General features: G+C 41.2%; 2 protein-coding genes across 9 annotated transcripts in view; both read left to right on the top strand.

Annotated features, from left to right (window-relative positions):
* The window catches only part of LOC139454016 (b(0,+)-type amino acid transporter 1-like), a 38,930-nt gene extending 32,033 nt beyond the window's left edge, over window positions 1-6,897 (top strand). Inside the window, exons 11-13 of the mRNA XM_071235498.1 lie at window positions 737-886; window positions 2,010-2,178; window positions 4,653-6,897. Of these exons, the coding sequence (XP_071091599.1) occupies window positions 737-886; window positions 2,010-2,178; window positions 4,653-4,720 (387 nt within the window). The 3' untranslated portion in view covers window positions 4,721-6,897. The remainder of the gene's footprint in view (window positions 1-736; window positions 887-2,009; window positions 2,179-4,652) is intronic.
* A 5,628-nt stretch (window positions 6,898-12,525) lies between these two features.
* LOC139454014 (b(0,+)-type amino acid transporter 1-like) overlaps window positions 12,526-24,979 on the top strand; it is a 39,124-nt gene continuing 26,670 nt past the window's right edge. For 2 of the 8 annotated variants that reach the window (XM_071235497.1, XM_071235488.1), the window contains exon 1: window positions 12,778-12,974. The gene's annotated coding sequence lies outside the window, so the exon portion shown is untranslated. Of the gene's footprint in view, window positions 12,747-12,777; window positions 12,975-22,204; window positions 22,275-22,896; window positions 22,918-23,354; window positions 23,518-23,651; window positions 23,715-24,979 lie in introns of those variants that run through there. The other 6 variants (XM_071235492.1, XM_071235491.1, XM_071235496.1 and 3 more) reach the window with 6 other exon arrangements.

Here is a 24,979-nt window from a genome sequence, read left to right as displayed (position 1 = left end):
CACAGACACGCCACAGTGGTAGCGGTGCGATGCCTTGTGGATTAACAATGTCAGTATCTGGTGGGAGCACCATTTGCGTTGATACAGGCGAGGCAGATGTTGTTCCAAATGGCGACCAAAGATTGGCCCAAATAAGCTAGTGTTATAGGCAGGTTCTGGTCCTGTCGTTGACGTCACTCCATCTCATCCCAGGCATGTTCTGGAGAGGTCTGGAGAAACAGCTGGCCATGGCAGTACAGCAATGTTATGTTGCCTCAAAAAGCATGTGCAACACGTGGACGGGCATTACGTGACGTACATCCCTGCATTTGCACAAATGGTAGAACATGAGCACCTGTTAGCTAAACAATAATTGTTGTTACATTAAATAACCATGTGTGTAAGTACCATACTCCTAACAAACACACAAACATGCAAATTGTGCGTCATGCAGTAACATACATGTGCAAATTATGAATCACGACCTTAAAACCCAAGATAGGTACTTCATTAATATGAATTGAAAGATGCATTACTTTTTTCATAATTTAATTTTTATAGAATTTTATATGAATCACGGTTACTTTTTTGTGTGTTAGTATGGCAACCCAGAGTTTGGCCATGGGCGTAAATATTTCTACTCAGGTCGGCTGTATAAATAATGAATAACCCCTCAAGAAAAAAATATATGTGTCAATGTAATGCGTGTGGATACTGGTAAAGTGATTCTTGATACATTGACTACATTCTATTGCAGACAGCTATGGGCATGCTGATGATTCTGCCCAGTGATCTCAGTAGCCTCATCGACTTCTTCGGGTTTGCTGCTTGGCTGTTCTATGGTCTCACCTGTGCTTCATGTATAGTTCTACGCTTCACCCAGCCAGACCTGCCGCGGCCCTACAAGGTTGGTGTTCGTCTACACTACATACAGCCACGCTTAGTGAGAGAGTGAATGAGGTTTTACGCCGCCTTTAGCAATATTCCATCAATATCACAACAAATGGGCTTCACACATTGTACCCATGTCGGGAATCGAACCCGGGTCTTCGGCGTGACGAGCGAACGCTTTAACCACTAGGCTACCCGACCGCCCCACACGCGTAATGAGTAATTGCAAGTTAACGTTACTGTGAACAGTATTTAAGTTATTTGACGGCCAGTCAGCTAAATGTGGGACAAACGACCGTGGTTTTCAAACCCATAAGCAAGGCTTGGTGCCGACAAAGCAGGGATCATTATATAGGATTCGAACCCACTCTCAGCGGATCCTGTCACAGTTTTGTATTCAACTCTCTGCACTTCGCACGTTAGGTCAAGAATTTTTTATTTATAATACATCACCATCGAATAACCATTCATTGATGTTCTTGATATTAATGACTGGATTGTCTGGTCCAGACTCGATTATTTACAGACCGCCGTCATATAGCTGGCATATTGCTGAATGCGGCGTAAAACAACAAACAATCAAACAAACAAACATTGACTTGTTTTATTTCAGCCACTATCAAACAAAGATGCATAATTTCTTTTGCCCGGCAGTTTATCTCAAAACGCAGTTAATATTACAGAGGTATTTTAAAAACAATGTCTTTTCATTATTGTTGGTTTTAAAATACCAAATAAAAGGGGAAACATTGAAAGACCAGAAATAACAAATGAGAATGATTACGTGTAAGTCAATACTCAATGGCTGAAAATATATTAGGGATCGCTGTCAACATGACCTCGCCTAATGTTACAGGACCCGTGAAGATCCGGGGTAGAATAGGTCTTCATGATCAGCAACCCATGCTTGCCGTAAAAGGCGACTATGCTTGTCGTAAAAGGCGACTAACGGGATCGGGGGGTCAGGTTCGCTGACTTGGTTGATGCATATCATCGATCCCAATTGCCTGGATCGATGCTCATGATATCAATCATTGGATTGTCTGGTCCAGGCTCGATAAATTTACAGACCGCCGTCATATAGCTGGAATATTACTGAGTGCGGCGTTAAACAACAAACTAACCAACTAATGTTACAGGTTCCCATCGTCGTTCCTATCCTGGTGGTGTTGGCATCAATATACCTCGTCATCGCTCCCATCATCCAGGATCCCCGGATGGAGTTCTTCTACGCTCTCCTGTTCATCGCCAGTGGATTGCTCTTCTATTTCCCCTTCGTCTACCATAAGTGGTCTCTACCCGGTGTAGGTACGTACAAGCCTCGCTCTGACATACGCATACACTCAGCGTTCACCTCAATCACATAACTATCTCGGCCTGCATTGAGGAGCATCCATATTGGAAAAGGGAGTTGGATGTGAGTATATCGCGATGTCAAATTGTATTCATAATTAATATGAACCGTAAACATTTGTTTTCTCAAAATAGGCTTGTACGAGATATTTGCGGAGGAGTCGGTCAGTATGCGGTTCATGTAAAATCATGCTACATCACTACTGCACTGCTGCTCGAGGTGGTATGCAGGTACCCATCTTCCCGAGGCAGGAGAGTTAACTGACCATAAAAGTCCAGTTTCCACCCTTGCCGAACTAGGCTCATATTATGGAGTTACATTTTGGCTGGCCTAACGAGTCAATGCATAGTCCAATCAAAATCGCAAACCGAAATCGAAATACGGTTCGTAAACTGTCGTGCAGATTTCGGTCGATTACAGGATTTGCAAAGCATGTGCACCGCCAACTCGATGTCAACAGTTATTTTCCAAATCATTTCATGTTTTTAATCAAGGTGCTCACATGATTTGATGCATTTCGCGATGTAAGACCCGTTTAATCACAATATAGATCTTTATTATCGATCAGATCCTCTTGACTTGGCGCCACCATTTTGGGTGAAGCAAACGCTTCATTGGTCCATAGGAGAGGCTTAGAGGGGACATAAATGGTAATAGCCATTGGTGGCGCTACGATCGCGCCCAGTATTTCCAGCCTAGTTCGGCAAGGGTGACAACTGTACATTTAAATTCAGTTAACTCTCTTGCTTCGGGAAGATGGCAGGTTCCCGAATCATTCAAGAAGTTGTTATGTTCTAATTTTATTTCCGCTCGCTCTACATCTTTTCATTTATATGAAGTTATCGCGTTAAAAGAGGAATCTGTGAATCCCTCGTTGTGGAAAGTGGAAACTTTAATGTGCTTGTTTTGTGGCTTTATACTAGTGATCAAGTGTTACATAACGCAGCGCACGTAAAATATATTGTTCCCCGTGATGAGGTGTAGCTACAGGTCATCGGAATGACTTGTGTCTGTCTCTTATCAATCACACTGCAAATGAATGTGTGTGTTATATTTTTTCCGTGGAAACAATTAGGGGTTGTTTCCGGGCCAAAACAATCGAAAATCACTCGAATTCTTTCGACGAAACGTGGCATATGCATTGCCCCTCAGCTTAACTGGTGCCTTTTGCTATTTTAAAAGTTCTATTTGTTACGTTTCCATGGAAACAATTTCGACTCTAGGCTTCGTTTCCGTGCCAAACTCCCAAACTAATAAATATTTTTGCATGAAACCTTTTTTGCATGTGTAATGACCACATGCTAGACTATTGACTTTTCTTATTTTTCAATTTTTAAGTTTTTAAATTTCCTGTTTCATTGGAAACATTTGGAAATACTTAAGCGTCTTTCTACTGAGCATAAAGCTACTGATCGTTCCTTATGGGTAAATCTACTTACACAATAGAATATATCATCCAAATTGCTGTTACAAGTTCAATAGTCTTATGTGCCATTGCCATTAACGCCGCACTCAGCAATATTCCAGCTATACAACGTCGACGTGTAAATAACAGAGTCTGGACCAGACCAGGTTTTGGTTGATGGGCTGGGAGCTTCAATGTTTTTGTGACAGCTTACGAACCTGATTTCGATTTCGGTTTGCGATTTTGATTGGACTATGCATAGACTCGTTAGTCCAGCCAAAATGTAACCCCATAATACCAGCCTCGTTCGGCAAAAGACTGGACTTTTATAGTCAGTTAACTCTCTTGCCTCGGGAAGATGCCTTTCATTCAATAAATAATCTTCCTCTACTTCCTCTACATCACCCAGTTACGTCCTGGCGGCAGTCCAACATATTGACCATGTATAATTCCCCCCTTGGTGGGAACAGTGGCGTTTTTACTTTATGCGTAGGGATGATAATTAATCAGCAGGTCAATAGTGCAGCTTCTGTGGTAGAGAAACAGGACGTGTGTATAAAGAGATAATAGTGTTTATCTCTTTATAACGCTGCACGCGGTCACGCTCATGGTCCGTGACCGCGGTCATGACACCACGTAGGCGTCAATAGATATGTATGGTGATACCTTTGTGAAAGGTTAGGACGAGCATTCAAAACTAACAGCCCCACTGACCATAAATAACTTATTGAATCTGCTAGACTGTTTAGAAAGAACCTGATTTGTGTCGTTTTGTTTATATTGAATGAGAGTCGTCGCACCATGGAGGAACATCCATGGGTTTTCTCCCACAAGGACAATTGACACAAAAAGTGTACCACTATCAACTCAACGAACGAACGGGTTGATATTTTACCTCAGGGCATCTGTATTTGCAGCGCGTTCGGTCCTAAATTTAATTTAACGTGATTAAATCTATAGGTAACCTCTGCATTGAAAACGCAATATGTTTATGAATAATTATTAATTATTTTATCCTTTCAGATGCATTCACGAGATTTGTTCAAATGGTTTTTCAAGTGGCACCTTCACACTCAATACACGACCACTGACGGCCATTAGTATTAAGTGCAGAACACGGGAGTATAACTGGGTGAAGGTCAACGCTGGATGTTTACAGAAGCAAATTACGTTCTAAGCTCTTAAAGCACCAAGGGCGTGGATGACTTTTTCAAAACATGTCCACACATTATCATAGAGACACAGACAGCACGTCCGCCTGGGTCACCTGTCTCGTTATTCAGTTTCCATGACAGTCGTTCATGACAGTATCACCTGTTAATATGCCATATGTTTGTCCTCACAGTTCGAGTCACGTGTCATTACTCGTGTCAAATTTATGACTGATTATCGGACTTATTATTCAGCGAATCGATGTTAATCAGTCTGTCACCGATATCAGTGAAATTGAACACGGGGCTGATGTAACATTGACCTTCTACGAATACAACTTTATGACGGTGTGGGATTTATTTCGAAACGTCGCTAAATGCAATAAACCAGAAGTTGTTATCCATAAAGTTGTATGTTTTGTCATTTTGGGATGAACAAATATTGTATATTGGGCAATGTCAATTGGAATTTATGCTGATGTTCATCCGTATTCAACCGGAAGGTCGGACTATCAATGTTTCACTTTTCAAGAAAAACGCATGACAAGTGTTTCAAGACGGTTGGGCAGTGAGTGAGTTTGGTTGAACACTGTCAGTATTCCAGATATTATATTACGGCGTGTCAGCTTAATGTTAGAGGAAAGCTCGAAGTGATGCAAGTTTCGGACGTTCACACTCCCCCACCCCCCATCCACCTCCATCTAAATTCTTCTGACGTAGTGTGTGTACGTCGATATTGCTATGTGCCTTCAAGTTTACTTACCTGCTGTCAACGAAACGTGTTGAAAAGATACCCCTTCATTCAGAATGAAGAATATACAACAAAGAATAAAATAAACACACAGAACACATAAAACTAGTAGGTGCGATGTCTGTTTTAATGAATGGTTACGGTAGCCCAACAGTATTACCATCCTCGATAATCCAGGGTATTATATCTCCATTTTAGTTTGATAAACACCCCAGGCCGATTCTCTACTATACAGTAAAGTACGGTTATAACGAATTCAAAGGGACTACTAATTTTATTTCGTTATAACCGTAGTTCGTTATAAGCATATATATAGCATAACTACAGCAAATAGTCCGGACCAAAAAAGTAAGTTCGTTTTATCCGTCAGTTCGTTATAAGCGTGTTCGTTATAACCGTAGTTTACTGTAGTTTGTTTTCGGAAGAATTCCTCTCGTTCACAAAAATATGTTGATTGTAAGGCTATTTCAGCGTCATGCCATTCGAATCAGGCTCTGTACCAAAGCGAAGCTATGGTGACGTTGGGATCAAGGGCTTTTATAAAAATAGAATGGAGATAATCCACTGGATAATCGAGGATGATTTATAACTCGTTTGTTATATTAGAAATTCTCTGATTATCGTTGACATGTATTAGTAGTAAACATTTGTTTGTGTTTTATTCTCATCTTGTATATGTGCATATTGTTGCATCTCTTTCAGTGGGGACCCCAGGCAGAGTAGGTCCTCAGTGCCTCATACTTGTAACAACCGACTTCAATGGATTTAGGCTGTAATCTTTCTGGTTTTTGTTTACCGTTCTCCTGTCAATATCCGCTGGTCTGGATTTGATCAGTTACAAACTGTCGTCATGTAGCTGTAACAGAAAAAGGAAGTATACACTTAAAAACATGATTTTACCAAAGTGAGTGAGTGAGTGAGTTGGGTTTGACGCCGCTTTTAACAGTATTCCAGTTATATCGCGGCGTGTTAGTTTAATGTGGGAGGAAAGCCCGAAGTGATGCAGGTCTCCGACGTTTACAACTTTGGTGAAACCCACGAGCTACGGGTATGGTGCTGACAAACCTAGAAACAAAAACAGAAAACACAATCATAGGTTTCTGGCGTGCCCAAGGGACACAACTCTGCACAGCGAATCGCGGCGCCTTAGACGACTGGGCCACCCGTGCCCCTGATTTTACCAAAACATTTCAAACGTTACCAAAGCGTCTCTGGGCTGAAAACAGTCGCCGAAACACTCCAAATACATCCACATCGAAGAATAACCATTCATTATTTGTCTCATTAATAGCCGCCATCAAACATGGGTGCATACTTTCTTTTGCACGGCAGTGTATGTAAGGTTTAATAAATGATTACCACACACTATCTGCTTTTGTCATTTTTGTACAACATACAGTGGCGGTATTCTTTATATTCGTATGTTACTTCAGAGGTAATATCTTTTCAGTCACAAATTCATTACATGAATCTGTTCTTTGAAAGGAGAAGCTGAAAAGTTCATGTTTTTATTCAAAACATATTTTTTCAGCTAACAATTCTTTTGTTCGCTTGAGTCAGTATATTTTTTCTGGGAACAAAATATTTAAAAACAAAACCCAGCTTAATGACTGAACGATTCCTATTATAATGATGAAAATATATCATTATGTCTTTGCCGGTGGATGTGTGTGTAAGTGTGTTAATGTGTGTTGGTGGGTGAGTTAGTAAGTGGTTGTGTGTTGGTGGGTGAGTGAGTGAGTGAGTGATTTTGGTTTAACGCCATTTTGAACGGTATTTAAGTCATATGACGTCTTCAAATTTTAACATTAGATATAGTTTTGTTTGGAAAATCACCAGGACATTTGACAAACAGCAGACCCAAGCTAGAAAGCAACTGAAGAAATAGAAGTAACGCTAATGTGCAGTGGTCGCGTGACAGTTACAACAAGAGTTTGCCACTAACGTGGCTATATCCCCCGCCCCTGTTGCAGAATTTATGACATAATTAAATCTAAAAAAACCCTAACCCTTTTTAACCGAGGTGGAACTTGTCATGGAAATTGTAATAAAAGAAGAGTTTGGAACCTAAGTCCATCTTGTTGCCATGGAAACGTAAAAAATAAAAATTTCTAAAATAATTTAATAGCAAAAGGCACCAGTTCATACCTGCAAAGTTTGATGAAAAAATATTGAACGGTTTCTGAGTTATGCTCCGGAAACGAAACGTGACGGACGGAGTTTTCAATATCCCCCGCCAACTTTGTTTGGCGCCTCAACGCCTCAACGGACTGGTGGACAGAACGTCTGTCTGGTGAGCGGAAGATCAGTGGTTCGATCCCCAACCTCGTCACATTTAAAAGACGTTACACTGACCGAAATTGTTTGTAAAGTTTACTAACTAACTAATTTCACTGTCCGCTCAGACACTAATATGTTAGTAGACTTTACTTTACTAATTGTTTTAACTAGGTGGCATATAGAAACTAACTTAAAAGGTTAAGTAGTAATCAGATCAAGTAGACACAATTTATAGATAAAAATCTCTTTTCTTTACTGTAATGTCCTTATACCGATGTCAAGCAAGGCTGAACATGAACTGTGTACAGAATCTATGGTAGGTGGGGGATAAGCAGTAACAGCAAACCTGAAACAGGCAGAAACAACAACAACAACAACAACAACAACACCTCCGCCAAGTCTTCACTCATCTCATCAATTATCCACCACAAAGTCATCTCCACTGTATTCCAGCCCACACCCAGATCTACGACCTCCGAACCTGCATCAGGGCCCTCCCGTTCACTGAAAAAAACCCACATCATCAGCCGCCTCCTCAAACAGCAAGCCTGTTTCAGTAAACTGCATATCATTAGGCAATAAGACAAATATGGATAAGATGTATAATATGTAGTGTAATTTGATGTGCAAAATAGATTCACGAGCACTCGCATAACACATATACAAACAAGACTGCTAGCACTTGATAGAACATTAACATAAAAATGTACAATTTAACCAAACACGGTTGATGGTGACTAGGAAAATTGGCATTAAAGGGTGATGTTAACCTTTAGACCCTAAACTCGTTTATTTGTTAAACATTAAATAATCCTAAATATATTAAGACATTTGACACATGTCAAAATTATGGGACAAGGAACGTTTGTGTTAAGGATCTAAACGCATTTTTTCCAGTGTGGAATCTGTTTGAGAAACTGATTATTCTCATGCGTTGACGTTTTACATTTACCATAGAATATTCCGAGCAAGAGTACATTTTGGTGATATAGCGTATTTAATGGGATAGGACGAACTAACATGAAATAAAGTATGCAACTAACCTCATAATAACCAGCGAGACTCTTTCTTATTAACGTATTCATTCATATCCATTCATATATTCATATATTCAGAGCTTAATGGTTTAACGTATGTGTGTGTGTGTGTGTGTGTGTGTGTGTGTGTGTGTGTGTGTGAGAGTGAGTGTGTGTGTGTGTGTGTGTGTGTGTGTGTGTGTACTAGTCCGGACTGAAGCGGATTTATAGTGCTGCAGTTTAACATGGACCCCCCACTCAGCCGACCAGTCCTTGTTTTATCCCCTTAATGCCGAGCGCCAGACAGGGTAACAACAAGTACCGCCTTTAAACGTCTTCCGGTTTGACGCTCTCCGGGCGGATGCTCTACCACTAGACCACGGAGGCGTTCCCTTCGTTGTGGGAATGGGTGACTATTTATAGACAAGTATAAAACTGAAACTGTTTCTAATGAACATGCAACATCATCTGAAGTCAGGTTTGCTGGTGACTGAGTGATATTAGTATAACGCCGGTATGAACAGTATTCAGTGTCACGGCCTTGCAGTTTCATGTGTGAGGTAAACTCGGACTGATGCAGGCCTTAGACGTGTGACACTTTCGTTAACCCATGGGCACGATATTGTGTTGACAAACCATGAAACATAATCAGGGCGAACTGGGATTCGAACCCAATTTCATAGACTTCTGATATACCTAAGGGACGTAACTCTAAGCAGCGAATTGCGGCGCCTCAGACGACAGGGCTACTTATGTCACGCAGTGTTTCCGTTAGCACACGACAAGCTGAGCCAATAGGAACCGAGATCCCGATGTGTTTTGAAGGCAGTGTGAGCCATGTTACTCGATACACTATAGACGACCATATCGTCTCCTTTTATCATATCATATCATATCACCTTTCTCTCAAGGAGAACTCCCCTCCCCTATTCTCCCAAAAGAATATAGTTACTATGGGTAAATTGAAACCGTTTGAAATAATTACAGTCATCAAGAAATAATCGAAATCATTTAGGATAAGATTAACAGATTTGATGGTAAATGAAAGAAACATTATGTCCAGGGATTGTAAAAAGTGAAAAAGGATAGTCATGTGTCATTGCCGCTAAAAGGCAGGATACTATACGAGAGGGTGATGATGATGATGATGATGATGATGATCATCATCATCATCATTATTATTTACAGATTAAAAAAAAATGCAGCAAAGAGGGTTTGGGTAATACTGACACAGTCAGGCTGGATAGGCTCTTCTCCCAGGAAGCGCTGCCTAGTCAAACCCAGCCAGAACTCTTCGGAGAATGTGCAGACTCCCCAACACTGCATCCTTCTGCATTACCCACATTGTCAGAAGGGCTGTATTCCTGGTAACAAACCCGGGTACTCTCCCAATGTCAGTCAACAGATTGGGAGGTACCAAACCTAAGGCACCGAGAACAATGGGGACTTTTTCGAAAGCGAGGTCCGCATATTTGCCAAATTAGTGTCAAGAGACTGAAAATTCAATAATATAAATGATTTCAGTGGATTTATCAAAAAGGACAATATCAGCTTTGTTGGTCTGAATAGACCTGAGACTGTATACGGGCCTATCCAAAGAATTTTGTATTTATCATTTTCTATGACCCCCTCTACATATTTTGGGTCGTACTATGGATGGACCTCTGTGTCAAACCACAAGCATGGCGGAGACGGTAATAAAACGGTCGAGCCACTCCACCATGTCGCTTAAGATGCTGTGTTTGTGCCAAAGCCGGGCATCCCCTGACAATGTGTCGGACAGTTTCCTTAAATTCATTGCATAATCAATATTCCATATTTCCATTTAGATGCAAAATCACACATTGACGGTTTCGAATGGGAAGTGACTGGTCCTGATCAACAAACAGAAAGCCTTCTGTTCCACTTTTCAGGCCAGTCGGCTTCACCCAAGCGAAGGACTCTGCAGGGTTGCTGATCTTCTCAACGCACTACACATAAACTCGATGCATGTGTCGTTCAGATAGCCTCTCCCTGAAAAACTGAGTCTTGGCCGATTTTATATGGCACTTCGCTTGGTTGATTCTCATTTCTGTACCGTCCTGCACTGACATTGAGAATATGTTTATTTGTTGTTATAATAATTATTAATATTATCGAATACTGTTATTTAGGTTCCACACTTTGCTACTCAGTAAAGAATTGCTCAAAATCAAAATAAAGCTTAAAAGAATTGATATAGTCGCAATAGTACAATAGTACTTTTCATCATGGAAAGGATTTTGATTTACATTATGTATACATGTAACATGATATGGAAAAGAGTTTGTGTGTTTGTTGCTTATCGACCGCCGCCGTGGTCTAATGGTAGAGCGTCCGCCCGGAGAGCAGAAGGTCTGGGGTTCGATCCCCAGCCGCGTCATACCAAAAGACGTTAAAAGATGGTACTTGTTGTTACCCTGTCTGGCGCTCGGCATTAAGGGGCTAAAACAAGGACTGGTCGGCTCTGAGTCAGTATACTGTGTCTGAGTGGGGTATTCATGTTAAACTGCGGCATGGTATCTCAGTGTGCTAGCACTATAAATCGGCATCAGTCCGGACCAGTACAAGCAGCCACACACATATACACGTGCATGAACGTTGATATATAAGTGCAATAATCTTGGACGTGACGTTAAACCCCATTTCACCTCAACTCACCTCACCTTGTTGCCGAACTCAGCAATCTTCCAACTATATGCTGGCGGTCTGTAAATGATACTTTCAATACTGTGAGCAAAGATCGGGGTAAAAAAACAGGCAATCACCCAAGTCACCGAGCCTGATGATTCGATCCATTGTCGCCTTTTGCGGTGAACAATTAAAACCCGGTGCCCGACCGAAGAATGAACAAGTGTTTGTATATGTATCATCTCGTTTGAGATAATGTAATTTCCCTGCAAAACCCTTATCGACACTCCGTTTGTCTCGAACTACGGATAATTCGACATTTCTTCGATAGTCCGGAAAATTTCGAGTCAACGAGATTTTCTTGCATACGCCATTTATCACCGACACACATACCGACACTGGAAGCACGGAGTACACGCATATAGCACAAGTAAGAACGTTGTGTTTAACGCTACCTTGATGTTTACAACCTGTGAGACCAACAAGCACGTTTGTGGTGTTGACAAACCCGGGATCTTAATCAGCGCGAATCTTGTACTCGAACCCACGATCATAGGATCACGGCAGTCCCAAGGGGCGCAACTCCGTCAACATTGTCACTTGTACGCCTAGTCTTGAAATGTCTGATGTCATCATTTGTACAAGGAGGTAGAAATATATATAGACCGTGGTTCGAGTAAACAAACTACCCATGGTAGTCAAGTGCATATTGCATAATAGAGCCATAGAGATTCTTTACAAAATGCCTGTGTATAATGTAGTATGACGTAGTAAATCCAGTTACAATTGTGCATGGCATGTCACATTAATTCCTGATCAAAGACTCGGAGACTTATAGTGATACCCTGAAAAACACGGGCATAATACGCTGACGGATAATGGGCGTGAACTATATGCATTGCATCACTGGTATGAATATGTTGATGAATGATGTGTTATGAAAATACATGTATTCAGTTCTTGTAATAAAGTGTTCCGTATTGTGGAATAAATAGGCATATATAACGGATATTTGCTTGTGTGAGTCTAATCAATGTTAACGTATTGTGTTCGTGCATTGTCGGGACGGTATAGCCGCTAGACACGATAGTTCATAGTGTATTGTTGGAGCTTTCAAATCATAACAATCCAACGTATGGGCGGGATTGCACTGCCTTGTGGCAGGGCTGAAATATAGTGCTGTTTTCGCGCTATTTCGTCATCCAATCACCAGGTGCTTTGGGACATAGGTTGCAGGTGTGTTAGGATTCCCACCTGAGAACATTCCAAGGTGAGTCATTGTTACTGCCCCATACACGCGCCCAAACAATCATTCACAGCGCTAGCTGAACCCAACCGTGACTGTAGTGACCGGCATGCTCCACAGCAGATGGTGATATTGATGCAGACATTGTTACACCAACCAGGCTATGAGCTTCTCTGGACGTACCCGGCCATGTTTCGCTGACCGCTGTTCTACCCTGACCACAGGTTTCATTGAAAGGAATCGCGTTTGTAGGTAAGTGTTTCTATAGCAATATGTTATGTGTGGAGTAGAGATATGTACAAGTGGTACAATGACCGAGTTCAATCTCGGCAGACTTGTGGGTGTCAAGTGTCGCATGCTTTGTCGTCTTCACAGGACGCGTATACTTGTGTATATTATTATTGTTTATGCTGGTTGCAGATTCATGTAGAGATCATTCTTATTTATGATTGAATCTTGACTCAACAAACACATTGCAAATATATACTCACAATCATACTGTCAGACGGTATTTTATCATTCAATGTAAAAAACATGTTTAGTTATTTTAGTGTTTAGATCCTTCACAAAAACCTAAACACGTGTAAGTCCAAACATGTTTAGGGCTGTGTTTATCGGCTAAACGTGTTCAAGGTCCGTATACTCCCATTCACCCCCCTTTGATACCTTGATACAAACACCTTCTTTGTAGGTACTTTGAAAAAGAGGCGCTTTCAATGGACTTTTAATGTTTAATGGGGATACACAGCTTTTGACTGGGGGTGGTACGGGTGGCGGGGTTGGTGTGAGTGTTTAACTGAAAAAAAGTTAATTTAAGGGTCTTCAGACATACAAACCTGCATCCTCTAGATTTGTAATCCTTTTACGCTATCACCTTGCTACAGAGGCTGTTGTCGTCACAAATGTCAATTTGGTTAAGTTGTACATTTTTAGGTTAATATTGTATCAAGTTCGCTGTACGTCCTGGTGGTATTTGTGTTGTGCAAGTGCCTGTGAATCTGATTTCACATTATGAGTACATATTACATCTTATCCATATTTGACTTATTCCCCAATGATATGCACTTTATTGTTTAACGGTTGCGCTAAGGTGATGTTTAGGCTGGGAGATGATAGCTCATTTCATTTGTTTAGTCTTTAAACACGTTTATATAGCAAAAAAATTTTTTATTCCGTTTTGGATTTAAACACAATCCGCAACATGTATAGATTTCAACCTGTTTTGTATCTACCCGGGGTAGAATAGGTCTTCAGCAATCCATGCCTGCCGTAAAAGGCGACTATGCTTGTCGTTAGAGGCGACTAATGGGCTCGGGTGGTCAGACTCGCTGACTTGGTTGATGCATGCATCGTATCCCAAACGCGTGGATCGATGCTCATGATGTCAGTCAATGGATTGTCTGGTCCTGACCGCCGTCATGTAGGTAGAACAGTGCTGAGTGCGGCGTTAAACAACAAACAAACATGTTGTGTATCATGTGTTTACATTCTTGACACAATTTTACGATGTACACAGAGGTAAAAGTGTGTTTTGGGTGATTAATATCCTGTACAAGGAATAAACAATTAGAGAGCTACATACATAGTGTTTTTTCGTAATACAGGATATTTACCATCTCAAAACACACACTGTCATCTCTTCTACGTGGCATCTAAACATGTTTTTTTTTATAGAAACGTGGGCATTGATATATTACGTCAGAGAAACAGTGATTAGTCAGTCGGACACATACTCCGTCACAGTGATGACTAAGCATTAGGCCGCAAACAATAAAAACATAACAGGCTGATATGCTTATCACGTGACCAGACTTCTCTCTTGTTTGTGAGGGGCACGGGTGGCCCAGTCGTCTAAGGCCCCGCGATTCGCTGTGCAGAGTTGCGTCCCTTTGGCACGCCAGAAACCTATGATTGTGGGTTCGAATCCCGGTTCGCTCCGGTTATGTTTCTAGGTTTGTCAGCACCATACCCGTGCTCGTGGGTTTCACCAAAGTGGTCAACGTCTGAGACCTGCATCACTTCGGGCTTTCCTCCCACATTAAGCTGACACGCCGCGATATAACTGGAATACTGTTAAAAGCGGAATTAAACCCAACTCACTCACTCACTTATATTATATTCATTATGAAAATGTTTGCATTATGTATTCATCGGGAAATCATTATCTGCTCAATATATATTCATCATGCAATCATTGTGTTCATTATATATTCATCATGCAATCATTGTGTTCATTATATATTCATCATGCAATCATTGTGTTCATTATATATTCATCATGCAATCATTGTGTTCATTATATATTCATCATGCAATCATTGTGTTCATTATATATTCATCATGCAATCATTGTGTTCATCATATATTCATCATGCAATCATTATATTCTCATTATATATTCATCATGCAATCATTATATTCTCATTATATATTCATCATGCAATCATTGTGTTCATTATATATTCATCATGCAATCATTGTGTTCATCATATATTCATCATGCAATCATTATATTCTCATTATATATTCATCATGCAATCATTATATTCTCATTATATATTCATCATGCTGTCATAGTGTTCATTGTGCATTATATAACCAGTATCTGTTGATTATATCTTGTTCATATATCTTTATACACATATATTTATCATATATTCATTATATATCCATCATGTGTTCATAAGATGTTCATCATATCTTCTTCATGTACTCAATATATTTTCCTTTCATATCTTCATTATATTCATCATATGTCCATAATAGGTCCTTTATATGTTTATTATACGTGACACGCCAGGATAAAAGAGACCTTATGGGTGTTTGTGAACAAACGCATCTTTTCTGAAAGCAGAGCAGACCGGTCTAATGGAAACATTTCGATGGGCTTTACATATAGTTTTGCATAGTTAAAAAAATATGTTACGATAACCGCGACAGCGAGGAGCATGACGCAATATATTTTACACATGAAAGCTACGGGAAGCTCGGGCTCAACAGGGCTTCGTTGCTGTACGTGGAGCCGTACACACAAAGCCAACAATAGGAAAGAATACGCAAATGGAAAAGGTTTTTCACGTTTCAGGATATTTTCTTCACGAAAGTTCACCTTTTCTCGACACATGTTTATCTCAATGTATAAATTTAAATGAACTAGATTCAAAACATATGTCATTTGTTGGATGGACTGTGTAAGATGTGACGAGCGTACATCTCGCCACACTGGCAGAGGTACTAGGCTGACCGCAGGGAATTCTGAGTAGGAATGGAGTCAGACACTGACAACTGTCAATATAGTTCCAACAGAAACTTGTCTTTCGGACAGTGGCGTAAAATACCATCATGGCATAAAGATTACCTATAGATATATTTTTAACTTTGTCAGTGATCAACTTTCGCAGCAATCCATCAGTCCTCCCGCTAGGGGCGCTGTCCTTTACCAAAATCCTCCTTGTTGATATGAAATATTCGTCTTAATTATCAATCGACAGACTTATATTCTCCCATTAAGCTGAAATCTTGTTCTAACAAATTAGTTTCACTTGCGACATCAGCCGTGAAGATCCCGTTGGAATTGGCCTTCAAACAACCCATGCTTGTCGTAAGGGTACTATCAGTACCTCAGTACCGACTGGTAGGTGAGAGCTTTCTGGCGGGGGAGGGGACAATCGTCACTCGTTGAAAGAAAACGTGAAAGTCGGCTTGATGGTGTTCAAGTGACAATTCGTGGTCATTAAAAGAGGAAGAGAAGAAGGAGGGGCATTTCTAGGATTTTGAGGGGGGTCGAGTTGGGGTTGGGGTGGGGTGTGTGCTCAGTTTGAGTGACTGCTCCCTGCTAGAACTTTACCCTGACACCTCCCTACAGAACATAACCCTGACACCTCCCTACCAGAACATAACCCTGACACCTCCCTACCAGAACATAACCCTGACACCTCCCTATCAGAACATAACCCTGACAACCCGAACATAACCCTGACAACCCCCTACTAGAACATAACCCTGACACCTCCCTACCAGAACATAACCCTGACACCTCCCTACAGAACATAACCCTGACACCTCCCTACTAGAACATAACCCTGACACCTCCCTACCAGAACATAACCCTGACACCTCCCTACCAGAACATAACCCTGACAACACCCTACCAGAACATAACCCTGACACCTCCCTGCTAGAACATAACCCTGACAATACCCTACCAGAACATAACCCTGACACCTCCCTACCAGAACGTAACCCTGACACCTCCCTACCAGAACATACCCTGACACTTCCCTACCAGAACATAACCCCGACAAATCCCTACCAGAGCATAACCCTGACACCTCCTACTAAAACATAACCCTGACAACTCCCTACCAGAACATATTCCTGACAACTCCCTACCAGAACATAACCCTGACAACACCCTACTAGAGCATAACCCTGACACTCCCCTACCAGAACATAACCCTGACACTCCCCTACCAGAACATAACCCTGACACTTCCCTACCAAACCATGACCCTTACAACCCCCTACTAGAACATAACCCTGACACCTCCCTACCAGAACACAACCCTGACACCTCCCTACCAGAACAAAACCCTGACACCTCCCTACTAGAACATAACCTTGACACCTCCCTTCCAGAATATTAACCTGACACCTCCCTACCAGAACATAACCCTGACACCTCCATACTAGAACATAACTTTGACTCCTCCCTACCAGAACATAACCCTGACAACTCCCTACCAGAACATAACCCTGACAACAACCTACCTGAACATAACCCTGACATCTCCCTACTGGAATATAACCTTAAGACCTCCCTTCCAGAACATTTACCTGACTCCTCCCTACTAGAAAATCACTCAGAACAGCACCCTGACATCTCCCTGACAGAACATCACCGAGAACAGCAATGCAATTACTAAAGAGTGGGACAATATTACCTTGGCAACCACCCAGACACTGATTGGGAGCATGAGACGACGGTGTCTGAGGGTTGTGTTTTTGGACAGTGATTTTTTTACGCTTCAGCTTTGATCAGATGCTCTCATTTTGACCAGTGATCTGACTGATTATTGGTCATATCATATTTGAACTTTTGTTCATTAAACATGTCTTCTCGCAATATTGTCTTTGACTAGTTCAACAGACGCACACAATTTGATGCATTACCTTTAAGGTAGTGATCCCTTGCAAACTTATTAGTATATATAGTAAGTAATTATATTTGTTGAAAGAGAGGGGGAGATAGCGAGAACAAAACTGAACACAGGCGAGAGGAAAGCAGTAACATACGAGCAAGCGGTGGGTTAGTCTGTCTTACAGACCCTTGTACATGTATATATCAAATACAGCCCATGCAAGTCTATAATGTTTGGAAAGTCTAGATCACTGCAGTATCAGTATCTGAAAATGAAGAGAGTCACTGGGCTCCTTTTTATTATATTTTTATTAAGATAACTGAACAACTGTTTTTTTCTGTACGATATGTTTATATCAGAGACTAGATGTTAGTCTAGCGGTGGGTTAGAGGTTTGATTGTGGTGAGGAGTAGAGGTGGGGATGACAGTGGTGGGAGGGAGTGGTGTGAGGTGTTGACCTCTGCTGGACCTGTCAGCTGACCATGAGGGATCAGTTACCCTAATACATTACACGTTTCTTGTGTGTATTACAGTAATAATAAACAGTTCTCTTGTGCGCGTGTAAATGTGCGTGTGCGTGTGCGGGAATATGATACACAGAATACTAATGTTCTTGAGTGAGTGAGTGAGTGAGTGAGTGAGTGAGTTGGGTTTAACGCCTCTTTTAACAGTATTCCAGTTATATCACAGCGTGTCAGCTTAATGTGGGAGGAAAGCCCGAAGTGATGCAGGTCACCACTTCGGTGAAACCCACGAGCACTGGTATGGTGCTGACAAACCTAGAAACACTAATGTTCTTGAAAAGGCCGACGAATTCTGCGACGAATTCACGACATACATATATGTTTTTTAAACCGCGACCCTTGATGCCCTCACCCATGATCAACGCACAGAGATCTAATAAAGGGATCGGGTGGTCAGGACCGCTGACATGGTTCATGCATGTCATCGTATCCCAATTGCGTGGATCGATGCTCATGATGTCAATCACCGGATTGTCCAGCACAGACTCGATTATTTACAGACCGCCGTCATCCAGCAATTTGGATGTTATATTCTTTTGTGTAAGTAGATGTACCCATAAGGAAAGATCAGTAGCTTTATGTGCGGTTTTAAACTACAAACAAGCAAATCAGTACACGCACGCGTCACATACGTTATTATGAATAGAGAATATTTGCAGTTTCATTTGGTTGACAAACATGTTTTTCCGAACTCGTGACTTGAATATGTAATAATATATTACATTTTGAATAACAATGGCAATGAATTCATAGTTGTAAATGAACTAAACATTAAACTGGGAATAGACTATTCAGTGTCGGTAAACACCGCGTCAGCTGTCGGGGTAAGTAGTGTTTCAGAAGTAACGGGGTCCGGACAAGGGAGGTTACACTGTATATGGTACGTGCGGTCTGTACGTTGGTTTACTTTGTTATTTGTTAGAGGATGACAGCTGATACTACGTAACTGTAGTCAACCAAGATGATAGACAGGGTTGTGTCATCAGATATGTATGTCAGCTTCCTTCGCCTGGACCGGCAACAATGGGAGTATTCGAGCGTGCATTCTTATTCTCTTAAAGGGGCAGTGTTAGTATAATGTTTCAGCTTTTTTCTGTACTATAAATACGTTGGGGGCGCTGTCACAGGATACCGTATCACATATTTCAGGGTAGAGGAGATATAGGACCAGTTTAATTTGACATATTTGTGTACTTTTGCGGCCTTAATGCACCGCTCTCATTCCACTTTGTAGACTTCCTACTGTAACAGTGTGTTGTTGTGTTTTGAAGTTGTGTGTGTTTTGGCAAGTTCAGTGTTAATCAACAAATTGTGTCTCCTAATGGATGAAAATGCAAAGTGTCCCACTCAAACCAAACACCCGTATCAAAAATCTCAATGACAATGGATCTGTAGGTTATCAGAGCGTACACAAAAAGTATATCATATTCCTGTTCTTCTGAAGGTGAAGATCCAAGGAGGCTTGTGGTATCTTTGGTTAACACATCCAAGGTAAGTGTGAGTGTAAATATGTTCCCCTGAACTTTTGTTATGGAGGAGTCGATATACCCGTGGATCAATATACCCGGAATGAGGACTGTTTTTCCTTCCGCAGGTCAACTTCTACATATGAATGTTTACACCTGGGATTGCTTCATCGCCATAAGCACCGCCGTGACATAATCCAGCCATTTCATGTTTATCTGGATTCCAAATCTATAATCCACTGATGTATACACATCTGATTACTTTAATAACATTTTCTAAAAAATGATTCCTAAATTTATATTCGTGAGCATTGGTCTACGCAATGGGGATACGAAAACAGGCAATCAACCAAGTCACCAAGCCTGACCACCCGATCCACTTCGGCAGGCGTGGGTTGCTGGGGACCTGTAGTCTAATACGGAACCCCCGGGAGGGAGGTGGTACATGAATAGTATGTAGAATGTACATATATGTTGAATGTGTGGTACATGAATAGTAAGTAGATGGTACATACATGTGAAATAGAGACATGAATAGTATGTAGATGGTACATATATGTTGAATGGATGGTACATGAATAGTAAGTAGATGGTACATATATGTTGAATGGATAGTACATTGATAGTACGTAGATGGTACATGCATGTTAAATGGATAGTACATGAATAGTGAGTAGATGGCACGTACATGTTAAATGGGTGGTACCTGAATAGTAAGTAGATGGTACATGCATGTTAAATGGATAGTACATGAATAGTGAGTAGATGGCACGTACATGTTAAATGGGTGGTACGTGAATAGTAAGTAGATGGTACATATATGTTAAATGAATGGTACATGAATAGTGAGTAGATGGTACATATATGTTAAATGGATGGTACTTGAATAGTGAGTAGATGGTACATGCATGTTAAATGGGTGACACATGAATCGTAAGTAGATGGTACATACATGTTAAATAGATACATGAATATTGAGTAGATGGAACATAAATGTTAAATAGATACATGAATAGTGAGTAGATGGTTCATACATGTTAAATGGATGGTACGTGAACAGTAAGTAGATGGCATATAAATGTAAAATGGATGGTACATAAATAGTGTGTAGATGGTACATATATGTTAAATGGGTTGTACATGAATAGTAAGTAGACGGTACATTCATGTTAAATGGGTGGTACATGAAAAGTAAGTAGATGGTACATTCATGTTAAATGGGTGGTACATGAATAGTAAGTAGATGGTACATATATGTTAAATGGGTGGTACATGAATAGTAAGTAGACAGTACATTCATGTTAAATAGGTGGTACATGAAAAGTATGTAGATGGTACATTCATGTTAAATGGGTGATACATGAATAGTGAGTAGATGGTACATGCATGTTAAATCGGTGGTACATGAATAGTAAGTAGATGGTAAATATAAGATGTGTGGATGGTACGCGAGTGGTACAATATAGTAAGTAGACGGTACATGTTAGATGGGTGTTGTTGTAGATGAATCATTAGCCACGGTCCGAATGCTGTGTGGCTGCTGGCAATGTGTCCCGGTTGTTTGCGAACAGTCAGGCTAACTGCCATCCTATGTTTATGTCCAAACACAGAATGTGAGATGAACCATCTGTTCACACAGCTTCCCAAGGTATAAAAACTCAAACCTGCACACCTGGTGGCATACATTCTGGGACCATGGTTCATCTAGGGCTCTTTAATACTGACGCAAAACAAGGAAGGTTAACCTTGTGTATTAACATGTATCAAATAGCACGATTTTAACATGATGCAGCATTTTGATGCCCCCCCCCCACCCCCCACCACCACACACACACACACACACACACACACACACACACACACACACACACACACACACACACACACACACACAGGGTGCGGGACTATGTTTGTTTATCAATGCTTGGTACGATACAATATATATATTTATTTATTTTTTACCCTGAATATATCATGCATATTCTTGTCTGCATTGTCATACCAGGTGAATTTGATCACCGTGTATAAATATACTGAATTGATATTCCACATAGTGTAATATTACTTGAAACACTACGTAGTACGTTGCACGTTCGTACAACGAAAGTTGCAATATTATATATTGTAGATTTAATGAAGTAACTTAATATAATATTATTTGATTAAATGTACAGTACACATCCGGTGACAATAAAATAATATTTGATTTGATATCGAAATTCTGATGACATTGTAAACGGTTGAACAGAGCTTTTGATGGGAGGGAAATTGAGCGGAATAGGTGCTACGTCATATTAAAATGGTACATGTGACATGTACGATCAATCGTCGTGAACATCTGCCTCTCACCTGTAACATCGGATGTTACACCTGTCAGTTACAGCTTCATCCAAGTTGTGTTGGTATTTCTCAGTTGACAAGGTAGGTTTGTTTACCGTGTTTGTTTATCTTGTGGTGACCGCAAATGGCGTTTAATCTAATTAACAAATTTCAATGATTTGTTTTCAAACTAACTGGGAGCAACAAGTCTGTGCAGCTTTACCCATGAACCTCTGTAGGGTATTATATATCATACGCTCGTCCAAACCGGGTTCAAACGTAATTCCGACAATAATAGAGAGGAATTGGGACAAAAAGTGTAAAAACAATAATTCGAGTCCACGCGCATACATTTAAGCTGTCTGAAATGCTCGCGAAAAAAATCCATTTATGGGATATTGGAGAGGGGATGTTAGATATGGTGTGTCGTACGCGTGATTTGATGTGTGGGGTATGGGGTGTGGGTATGGGGTGTGGGGTGTGGGGCGGGATGTGTGGGATATTGGATGTGGGATGTGGGGTGTGGGGTGTGGGGTCTGACCGTGTGGGGTGTGGAATGTGTGATGTCGGACGTGGGGTGTTGGTGTGAAATGTGGGATATTGTATTCCCACACAGTTGGCATATAGTGGGGACCTTTTATTAGTGGTCAGTTAAAACAGCGCGTCATACCGTATGACCGTTTTGTATTTCAGTTATATCGGGACGTGTCAGCTTGATGTCAGAAAAATGCCCAAAGTGATGCGGGTCTGAGACGTTACTACTTTGGAGAATCTAACGAGCACGGATATCGTGCTAACACATTGGCAACACAATCGGGTTGAGATTCGAACCCACGAGATCATATGTTTCTTGCACTCTTAACACACAACTGTGCACATCAAAGCGCGGCGCTTTAGATAACTGGGTCACCCGTGCCCCGAGTAGCAATCTTGCTGAAACGTTGTTTTTTTTATGGTAGGAATTGAAACTCATTTTAGAGGCATTGATGTCATTATCTTTAAATATGTTATCACCCAAGCTTTGTAAATAGTGTCAACGGCAACGTTCATTGCGGATATAATTACCCGAAGCAGGCTCTTCCCATTGCAGTTACACTGGCACACGGGATGTTTATCTAATGACTCTGCACTTCAGTGAGCGCGTACGCAGTAACCCGTGCGTTCAAGCGGACTTTTTACAAGAGAGAATGCCCGAGAATGGGAATGATTTGGCAAATTTCATGCTTACTACGAGCGGGTATATTTAAGCCGAATGCCCGCGTGTTCTAGATGTAGATGCCGAATTCCCAACGATTCGCTCCTTGCCTTGAGACTATTGGGAATTCTAGACCGGGAGCGCAAGTAGGTAGACACATTTTGAATATCGACATGCCATTAAATAACACATGCGTATAACTGATATGACGGTCACGGTATGCGTTGTGGGTAGCCCATTTAAAGCAGAAGATGACGAAATTGCACATGTTTCTATAAACCCTATACAGCATCCCTGCTATAAAGATACACGGTTTGGTGGATGAAATGGGTCATGTTTGTCTGAAGGTAGGTGCGGAATCGTGGCTGTGCATTTCTCCGCTGTTACCACCACCATCTCCTGGTCGATAATACACCGCCGCCATTCACTCAACAGTGAAGCTCTGATATAGAGTGCGATGCTGATTTTACTGTCTCGGCTTCTGTGTCTAATCCAGTCACAATATTCGGGGCAATACTAAAAGAAAATATTTAAAGATTAAGGTTTGGAAACCAGGGGTTTTAACGGTTTAACCATGTCCTTTCAAATATTCTTTGACATTCGTTGTGAAGGCTGGTCCTAAGAATCAACATCAAATTCTATTAGACCGTTGCTATTGAGCGAATCGGAGCTATGTATCAGCGCTCCAGTAGAACGTAATGTTACTTTTTGGATCGTCACTGGGGTATAATTGTTGCGGTTTGGAGCGTCACGGGGTTTAATTGTTCCGGATTGGTGCGTCACTGGGGTATAATTGTTACGGTTTGGAGCGTCACTGGGGTATAATTGTTACGGTTTGGAGCGTCACTGGGGTATAATTGTTACTTTTTGGAGCGTCGCTAGGGTATAATTGTTACGGTTTGGAGCGTCACTGGGGTATAATTTTTACGGGGGTCAGAATAGGTCTTCAGCAACCCATGCTTGCCGTAAAAGGTGACTATGCTTGTGGTAAGAGGCGACTGACGGGATCGGGTGGTAAGGCTCGCTGACTTGGTTGATGCATGTCATCGTATCCCAATTGCGTGGGTCGATGCTCATGATATTAATCACTGGGTTGTCTGGTCCAGACTCGATTATATAAATACCGCCGTCACATAGCTGGAAATTTGATGAGTGCGGCGTTAAACAACGAACCAATCATACATAAGTATTAAGTGAGTAACAGTCACTCCTTGCTGGCGATAGGGGATCGCACAAAAGGCTTAATTGTAAGTAGTGTCTTTTATTACACGAGAGTGGTCGGCGTGGACCAAGAGTGTTAGCGTACATGGAGAAACCACTCATGCATGGTTAGACAGCTCGGGCATAGTGAAGCTCGAAAATATGAGGTCAAGCCAATTAGACTGCCGTGGTTGTTATCTTAAGATGCATGACAAGAGGTATTTCGCTTGGGGTCAGTCAACAACCTTTAATTACATATTCAGATTCAGATTCAATTTCATTCGTGACCAACTCGTGTTTTTACCGAGACAAGCCGAATAGCGACTCGTGCCCATCTCGTGACCATTTTAGCGACCGGGTTCCGTCTTAACGCAAACAGGCATACCTGAAACAATTGTCAACTCGTTGCGTA

The sequence above is a fragment of the Haliotis cracherodii genome, unplaced genomic scaffold, assembly GCF_022045235.1.
Source record: "Haliotis cracherodii isolate W230 unplaced genomic scaffold, xgHalCrac1.p SCAF_10, whole genome shotgun sequence".
Taxonomy (NCBI): domain Eukaryota; kingdom Metazoa; phylum Mollusca; class Gastropoda; order Lepetellida; family Haliotidae; genus Haliotis; species Haliotis cracherodii.
This window is presented reverse-complemented; position numbering and strand designations above follow the sequence as displayed.